Source organism: Octopus bimaculoides, chromosome 7, assembly GCF_001194135.2.
Source record: "Octopus bimaculoides isolate UCB-OBI-ISO-001 chromosome 7, ASM119413v2, whole genome shotgun sequence".
Classification (NCBI taxonomy): Eukaryota; Metazoa; Mollusca; class Cephalopoda; order Octopoda; family Octopodidae; genus Octopus; species Octopus bimaculoides.
This window is the reverse complement of record NC_068987.1, coordinates 77,531,243-77,541,127: the sequence shown is the minus strand read 5'-3', so window position 1 is coordinate 77,541,127 and position 9,885 is coordinate 77,531,243. Positions and strand designations below refer to the sequence as shown.

General features: G+C 33.5%; 1 protein-coding gene across 1 annotated transcript in view; it reads left to right on the top strand.

Moving 5' to 3' along the window:
* Window positions 1-1,363: 1,363 nt before the first annotated feature.
* The window catches only part of LOC106882870 (40S ribosomal protein S16), an 11,276-nt gene continuing 2,754 nt past the window's right edge, over window positions 1,364-9,885 (top strand). Inside the window, exons 1-4 of the mRNA XM_014933672.2 lie at window positions 1,364-1,435; window positions 1,571-1,619; window positions 4,366-4,467; window positions 5,346-5,442. Of these exons, the coding sequence (XP_014789158.1) occupies window positions 1,431-1,435; window positions 1,571-1,619; window positions 4,366-4,467; window positions 5,346-5,442 (253 nt within the window). The 5' untranslated portion in view covers window positions 1,364-1,430. The remainder of the gene's footprint in view (window positions 1,436-1,570; window positions 1,620-4,365; window positions 4,468-5,345; window positions 5,443-9,885) is intronic.

The following is a 9,885-nucleotide window of genomic DNA, read 5'->3' as shown; positions in this document are numbered from 1 at the left end:
GGCTTATTATTGCTTACATTTTGAGTTACATATATACGGAGGCGCCAAAATCTTTTAAGAGCTCAGGTCCTTTATGGGTCTCAACCCAGCCCTGACATATGGCAAAGGCATCGAACGAAAGATAGTGAGAATTCTGTTTGGGTTCTGTATTTATACATGTTTTAATAGCAGAAAGTAGATCAAGAGAACAAAAGAAGGCGGATGCGTTTATCTAATTTGAACTGAATTTAACCTAAGATGTTTAGTAACAGAATAGGTCTTATCTAGGTTGAACAGAATATGACGGTTGACTTTCATAAATTTCCTACAATGAATGCCGAGAACAATGGAAAGTAGCTTACAGAAAAAATCTAGATAAATGTTTTAAACTGTTTCACCATAAGTGAAAACCACTGATAGGGATGGAATATCAGCACTGTAGTAATGTAACTTCACAAACTGTATCAACTGCTTCAGGAACTAAACCTGCAAACCATACCCAATAATCTTACATAAAGAATTGGATAATGTACGACTGAGAAAAGACGGGATGGTCTCGAAGGGAAAGTCTCTGATCATAAATCTGTTCTGAGAGTTGACCTGTTGCTACACAATTGATACTACTGACATCATTACAAGAATATTTTCAACAAATAGACATGATTTTCTTTTCTTCCTTTTTTATAACCCAAAATTGGGTAAGAAAAAAAGAAGAAAAGCAAATTTTAAAATGGATTGAAATTTGAATTATCACAAAAACGTTTTTTTTTTAATTACAGATTAACCAAATAACTTGCACTTAATCACTTTTTTAAAATTCAATTTTAACCTATAAAATTTGATCTGAAAACATTAAAACAATGTTTAAGTCAATTATTTTATTTGAATAAGTACTATATATATATATATATATATATATATAATTGGAGAAGTACTTCCACAAAACTTGATTTTTTTTATCAATACAAAGTTCGTTTGTGTTTAGCTCAAGGTCAGCCTTAAACGAACAAGAGTAGGATCAAAAGCATTATAGTCATAATCATGCCGTCTTGTTTTTCAGATAGTAAAGGCAAGATTATATTACCCAACGAGCTGTTCTTTTCAAGGTGGCTTGAGAATGATATTTGGCTGCTATTTCTAGCAGTCAAGTAATCATGTGGGAGCGACTATTGTAAGAAGCCACATGGCATTAAACCGGAAGTAAAAAATATAGCCTGAATCAGAACACCATTACTTAATATTTTTAATAAAATCGCATTAAAAATTTCAAACTATTAGCTGAATAAATAATATTATTAAATAATTAAATAAACAAAATATTTTATAATACGTTTCTGCAGCGACTTTTTGTGTAAAGAACGACACACACATACTGGATTGAGGCTATCTGCTCATATGATTAGCAAATGTTCAACCCGTAGCACTTCCTTTTAGAACCGAGATTTTCAAAGATGAAGTAGGCTCCGTTTTCTTTCCCTAAATTTCTTTGAATTTCGATAGTTTAATGTCGTTGTAATTGGATTTGGATAGTTTAATGTCGTTGTAATTGATTTAATGGATTAATTGATTGTTTTGTTTTTTCCCTTTTTAGCAGTGCTCCCAAGCAACCCATCCAGGCTGTTCAAGTCTACGGACGTAAAGTAAGTTTTGTGAATTCCTTTCCAGTTAAAACTCAATGTTAGAAAAAAAGAATTATTCAATCCTACAAATGTATTTTTTGCTTAGTTTCTTTTTGTTTGTTTCTTGCTTGGAATATGTTTGTTGTAAATTAATCACTACTCACTACTAACAGATTACGATGTTAAAATAATTAACTCTTATAATTTGTCGTCGTTAATTGGATATTTGATGTTTGAGTAATACGCCCAAGAACGTTAGATTTTAAAAATTATCTCGTAAGTTAGTTTTAGGAGCCGATTATGGAGCTTCAGTGGTTGCCCAGTGTCAGAAATAGCTTTCAAGTCTAAATTTGCCCACTATCATGTTGGCAAAAAAAAAAAAAAAGCACCGGCACATTTTACGATATAATGAAATAGAAAAAGAAAAAAGGTTATGGTCATGGTTGGAATCACTTTGTGATCAGGACTGACCCTTGATTAAACAAAGCATTCACATTCTATCAATAGTGTAACGTCTTTTCTTCGTCTCTCATATGCTCCACGTGGTCTATTTAATCGATTATAATTAACGTAGCAGTTTTAGCTCTCGATCTTTTAATGCACTAAATGTATTTTCGCGGCAATTAATATTTATTAATCATATTCTTAAATGCACAAGAAAAAGCTTTTAAATGGCAATCAAATGTTAGGTTGCTTTTCATTCTGTTATTTCCCTCCCTCCTGTTCACTGACATTTTAATTTCCAATGCTCAAATATACGTATCCTCAATAAAGTTTTCTCTCTTATAGTTTATATTATCAAGATATAATCTTCATTTGTTAAAGCTGGGGAATGTTACTGATTTGAGATCCGAAATTTGTATATTTTTTTCCCTTTTAACATCGATTTCAGTGCAATTGGTGATCCTACAGTGATCTGATTTTGCACGGGGGACGAATTTCCTCTGTCACCGGTCTGATTTCATTAAGCTTTTTATCGTCTTACGAATATGGTTTTGGAACTACAACAAAAAGTTCTGTTACATATTTTTTATCAAAGCAAATCTGATTACAGTTATAAGTAAATTCACAAAAATTAATTAAAATTTTGTTTAAAAAATCCCAGTTAATTAGCTCATTCAGTTGAGTATTCATTTTAATATAGAATTTTTTTTGCATTGATTTCTCAATTAAGCTAAAATACACATAATAGAAGTGTACCATAAAGGTACAGTAGAACAAAATACTGGAATTTATTAAAGAAACTTACGAAATGAAATAAATTCCCATATACATAGTAAAATGAAATACTTACAAATTAAAAATATGAATCAAAAGTTGTCATTAACCTTACAATCAAATTTCTAATTATAATAAAGAAAATTACAATAAATAAAATGGGATAAATTTGAAAAAGGCATTTTATGAAGGTTAAATTAGATATAATATTCCTGTCATGGAAACGTGTAAAGGATCCCACATTTCATAAATACAACTTTGTAGATTGCTCACTGAAAAGCTGTTTCAATTGACTGTCCACTAGTGACCACATAGGTAAGGCATTCATGTTTGTGACAGACTTTTTTACCTGTCTTTTATGAAGATTGGCTACATTTAAGGAACCATCCCTCTGGCAGGCCTTTTTTCTCCATGAGCAACCTACTCTCAATTGCACTGCCCCATCTACTTGGACCTGCAGATGGTCTTGTGCTTTTGTATAGTAAAAATGCATACCAGTACTCTTGTTTGTGACATACCAAACCAGGTATCACAACCACTTATTACCAACCAAGTCATAGCTCATCATCTGATTCACACACCTCCTATGTAACTTGTAATTAAGGTTCATCATCATCGTTTAACGTCCATTTTCCATGCTAGCATGGGTTGGACGATTTGACTGAAGATCTCCATGTAAGTTAAGCACTTCGTGGTCACTAGCAAATTTCCTTTGTTTTCCATCACTTTAAACAATTTTCCTTTTATATCTGGTGGCAACTCTTTTCTATTTGCAATCACTGCAGCTCACATATATTCCCACAACTTCTAAATCCTTTGCAAGTTTGGCAACTGAAAAACCAATTGAAATAATATATGGTGCTGGTTTTACTATGGAAATGTTAATTTCCAGGCTACATCATGTTCACTTATGTTGTCTCTCCCACATTTAAAAATTCATAGCAATACTTAGTACTCTCCTCACAAATTTTCCATACCTTGATTCCCTCATTTTGTGGGTTTGCCTGACATACTGTTGGAAATGTACACAATTCTTATAGCATACAATAACTTAAATCGATAATTATCTTCCTGATTTGTAATAGTTTTCATATTTTTACATACGCTTTAAATGTCATTGAGAAGGGTGTTTTTTATGTAAGGAATCATAATCTTCATGTACTAAGCATACTACTAGTGTTTCAAGTTTGCAAGAACAAGCGTGAAATTCTGATGGGAAATTTTCATTTAGATTGCTTTAAATCATGTAATTTATATCATAGAACCAGCAGTAGTCTTGGACAAGTTGAGATCAATAGAGTTACTCAAACTTTGAAGTATTGTCTGCATTTACAATTACAAATGCTGCATTGATTATAACCAAGAAAACCAGGACAATTTTGTTGGATTGCAATAGGTCTCTCTGTATAAACTGAATGTAAATTAAAAATGCTTACTCTTTTATTCCTACAATTTTCACTGGTTATAGTAATGTGTGTTTGAGTTGGGGTGCTGTTGGGAGTATATGTAAAGGATGTGTATTGATTGTTTCAAATTTTAAACATTTCAGAAAACTGCCACTGCTGTTGCTCACTGTAAACGTGGTCGTGGTTTAATCAAAGTCAATGGTCGTCCATTGGAGAATCTAGAGCCACAGATTTTACGCTATAAGGTAAGACTTTTCAAATATGTATATTTAGTCATAAATCTATTAATTTGATACTTTATGCATCAGTGTCACGCAAACTTTATTGGCTGGAGTAAATCTGCTGGATCCTGAAGCTTTCATTAACATATAGGTGCAGATATGGCTGTTTAGTATGAACTTTGCTTCCCAACTACATGGTTCTGGGTTCAGTTTCACTGTGTGGCACCAAAGGCAAATGCCTTCTTTATCCCTGGACCAGCACAAACCTTGTGAGCAGATTTGGTAGAAGGAAACTGAAAGAGCTAGTCAAGTGTGTGTCTCTTTGTCTTGTTATTGTCTCTGCCATACAAGTAGTATAATTTATTTCCAATATTTTGTGAGAACATGTCTGGCCTTGAGGAAATCTATCACCTTGCTTGGAAACTGGTGAGGGTTAGCAACAGGAAGAGTATCCAACCATAGAAAATCTGCCTCAATTGTCTAACCTGTGCAAGCATTTGAAAAGTGGATGTTAAATTGATGATTATATCTAACTATTTCCATTTAATCATGAAATTGTCATATCTTCATCACTGGAAACACTTTGTTTATGCTTGAGTCTTGTCATTTTGTAGTTTTGTTTAATATTTCCAGAACGATGATTTTACTTCAACCATTGATAGTTGGTGCTAGTTAGAAAATTCATTGGTTGAACTATATTGGAATGGCTTGTCTAAAATACATTACTAGATTAATGAACTTCCTTTATATAATTGTCTGATTTAGCTTTTCAAATAGCCTATGATATGGCAAATCAAAAGAGCAGAAGCTTTCTATGGTATTTTATAAATTTACAGAAATGAAAATTTTATCTTTAATTTCTTATCTTGAATAAGCTGAAAATGTAAATTTCTTTCTTCTAGCTACAAGAACCATTATTATTGCTCGGAAAAGACCGATTTTCTGCAGTTGATATTAGAGTAAAGGTGAAAGGTGGTGGTCATGTTGCCCAGATTTATGGTGAGTTCTTTTCACTTCATCTAATTTAATTTTTATCTCAGTTTCATATTTAATCAAGAGAGAGGTGCAGTACCTAACCATTACAAATTAACTGCTTTGAAGTATCAGTATCTCCTGGGCAAAATATTGTGTTGTAGGTTGATGTGGGTTGCGATATATGATTAAGTAGTGATATTCAGGAATATAGACAGACTTAATTGGTGCAAGTAGTTCAAGATGGTAAATGATTTGGTATCTAACATGGCAATGATGATGGCATGATGATTACAAGAGCCAAGAGAAATCATGTACATGAAAAATATTTGAGGATGATTTCAGAGAGATGAAATAGTTGTCCTCGATACATGATGAGCAATAGTTGAACTATTGCTGGTAATTATGAGAGTGTTAGAAATAGATGAACTTGGAATGGAGACGAGCTAGAGTAACATAGAATTATTGCTAATGGTACCCAGGAGAGATAGGTAAGTGGTGGGGGAGTGGATTTTACCCAAGTGCAGACACTAAGTTGCATAACATTATGTGGAGTGAGAATTGTAAGTAATGTGGTTTCTGTATTGTGATTGATTTCCACATAAACTGGTGTTGGGGAAAGGCCAATGGTTTAATGAAATGGGCCTTTTGTTTTAATCCTATATTGTAAGATAAGGTGCTTTTAGATGAAAGGTAACCAAGACGCTAATAACTGTTCATAAATATCCAAGGTGTAAATCGTAATTGAACCAAATTCGATGACTGGCACCCGTAGAGCAGCAGTCTGGCTTCCATGCCAGTGGCACGTAAAAAGCACCATTTGAGCGTGATCGTTACCAGTGTTGCCTTACTGGCACTTGTACCGGTGGCATGTGAAAAAACATTCCAGTGAGATCGTTGCCGGTGCCCCTGGACTGGCCCTCGTGCCGGTGGCAGGTAAAAGCACCCACTACACTCTTGGAGTGGTTGGCGTTAGGAAGGGCATCCAGCTGTAGAAACTCTGCCAGATCAGATTGGAGCCTGGTGCAGCCATCTGGTTCACCAGTCCTCTGTCAAATCGTCCAACCCATGGAAAGCGGACGTTAAATGATGATGATAAATTTTCATTTGAGTGGCTGACTGGTCTTTGCTGGAAACTTATACCAGTGGCAATACTTGTTGCTTAAAGCAGGCTGTCTTGGTTTGAATGTTTGTAGATTAGTAAGCTATCATAAATGGATTTAGCATGGTCTGAACCCATTGCCTGCCATGAGTCCCATTTGGGGATCTGCTAAAGTCTCATTGCCAGTTGTATTTTAAGTGAATTGCCTATGTACATTACATTTGCAGAGGTGTCTATAGCAATATTTAGTAGTTAAAGTTTGTCATTAGCTCTGGCCAATTCTAGAGGACATTTTGTCATAAATTGCAATTTTTGAACTACAAAAATATCGATTGTTTTGAAAACTTTTTTTTTGCATTTCCCATCGATATCATCATCATGGATATTTTGTACACATTTGCATTGGATACTATAGTTTCAAAAAAACTAAAACGCTTATTGCAATTGAATTAAAAAGAACGCCTTTTTCAACGATCCCCATTTGGGGGCCCATGACATGAGTTTCATATCTGGATAAACATTATTTACTATTTTTACCCCAAATTTCTAAAATATTTGGATTTTTGTTCTATATATTTTGTTTGCATAATGAAGTACTTCATTTTTCAGAGCCTTTAATTAGGAGTAAAACTAAATTTCTAAATCTAGAGGAAATAAAATGATTTGTTGAATGATCCTGATTTTGTGGCTGAAATTTCTTATGTATCTGATGACGATACACCAAAAGGTGTGGGGGAACTTCCTCCTGACAATGTATGTGTCGTTTCCGATAAGGAAGAGATAGATGTAAATGAACTTGGTAATAATTATCCAAACGATGTACCTGGATGCTTGGAATTGCACTCAAATGGTTTAGAAGATTCAGGAACAAATGTAAGAGATCGAGTTGAACCTGCAGCTAAACGTCGAAAGTGCAAGACGAAATCAAAATCAACTTGGAATACATCATGAAGATTTTCATGTTGAAAGAGGAAATGTTGATGCATTAAATGATAGAATCAACAAAAAAAAAAATCATTCAAGGATAAATCCCCTGTAGAGGCTTTTGAAACTCTTTTTGATGATGTGATACTCATATTGTAAGACAAAGTATCATGCTATTCGAAATAATCGACATAACTTCAAATTTTCATTGGATTTTATTTACTAACAGGCTAGCATCACTTGCCACAAGAACAAATATGTTGGGGTGAGGATGAAGATGTAAAGATTCAGTTCATTCGTGAATATATGGCATGAAATAGATACATTGAAATTAAAAGAAATTTGCACTTCAATGGTAACTCTACACTTGGAACAGGTGCAATTCTTAAAACCTTCAAAATTGCACCACTAATTCATAGGATGAACATAGGCTTTGTTAAGGTTTTTCGAAAGCACCTGAGCAATTGATGAACAAGTGGTGCAGTATTAAGGTTGACTTTTTCTGAAGCAATCTATAAGAAATAAGATTTGGACATGAACTGGGCAATGTACTGTTCCACAACAGGTTATTGTTTTCATGTTGACCTGTATGAAGGCAAGAAAGGAGGACAAAATTCTTCATTTGGATTAGGAGCTACAGTTGTTTTGAAGAGTTTTGCAACTTCAGAATCCTTCAGACCACATAATGTTTTTTTTTACAAGATTTGAGCTTAAAAAATACTGACTAAGAAAGGAGTTTCAGGTTCTGGAACAGTACGGAGCTATTGCACTAATAAATGCCCACTTGTTCCTGATAACACATTTGAAGAGCAAGGCTAGAAGCTTCTATGATTACAGACTTAACATGGAATATTTGCCACAGTTTAGAAAGACAACAATAATGTGAAGATGCTTTAAACTATCAAGGTGCACTACCAACTGAAAGTGTGAAAAGCAAATAAGTAAATAAATGTACTACAGACCAAATGTTTTGCTGAGTACTTTTATGGGTGGAGTAGACAAAATGGATTGGGTAATCAATAAGTACAGGATGAAAATCTATGCTAAGAGATGGTATTTTCACCAACCTTATTGATATGGCTGTTATGAATGCATATATTTACTGTATGGCAAATAACATTCCTATTCTCAAATTCAGAAGAATAGTCAAAACCTGTATGACTACTTCATTTTTATCAGATCCAAAAAAATTCAGGTTGACCTTTGAGTAAAAGGTCGGAAAAGCGTGTAGCAGATGAAATCAGGAGTCAGTCTGGACACTTCTTGGACAGAACTATTCTGGAAAAGCAAAGAAAGTGACTTGTGTGCAAATAAGTGTCAGGAAACTGCTCAAAAGGGAGGGTCTGGCATCAATGAGTATTTTTTTTACAAAATCTTGTGCTTAGAAAGATTTTAGTTGGAATTTTGCTTAAAATAATTTTAAGAATTGTGTTAAATGGCTGTTCATTAAGTTACAATCTAAAATTTTTCTTTAAACACTTTCCTTGACCTTTCTTGTCATGATCTTCAATTGGGACATTTTGAAAAATTTATAATTTCCAAACTAATTCACATATGAAGAAAATTAGGATCTTGTTCAAAACGGGGTCACCAGTTTTCATTTAATGTTTTATGTAATGTTTTTGGTACCGAAAGACTTTCAAACTTTGTATACTTATCTATTTTGTGTTATAGAACAGAAAAAAATTTTTGTATTCGGATTTATTTCATGTAAAAAATTGTCTTATTTCAATAATTTCAACCAATCACTGACAAGCATTCAACTGTTTACACTTACTCCTTTGGCACTTTAACCCTTTCGTTACCTTATTTCTAACCAAATTACACCCCTTATGTGTTTCAATTAATTTCTAACATAATCATAAATTTAGGCTGGTTTCATTAAACAACTCTAACTTTTTTATTTATCAACATATTAATGTGATTTTTGGAAGATAAATTAACGAAAGGTTCTCAACCAATTCTATACCAAAATTTTTGTCACAAAGTGACTTTAATTACAGGTAAATACAGGTAAATTCAACAAAATATAAAATTATTAAAATTTTTGTTCAAACATCGCAACAGAAAATGGGTTATTAGCTAATATTCAATTGGGTATACAGCAAAATATTATTATAGAAGAGTTGTGCACATTACTGGATTTATTACTGTCTCTTTTGCCAGTATAAAATTAAAATCCAGAGCAGTACCCAGTATTTGATTCACAAATCTTTTCCAAACTTTGATCCCCCATTTTGTGCGCTTTCCTGGCATATACTGTTGAAAACGCACTCGGCCTTTATAGCCCACCATATCCTTATCTATAAACTGTTTTATATGTGCTTTGAACACAGTCAATGAGGGGTCTTATTTTAAATAAGGGATCAAAGTCTGGTTTTCCACGTACTGGTCGTGTCTATTACATGTAGATATTGAGTCAATTTTAAAAACCGTATCCTCGT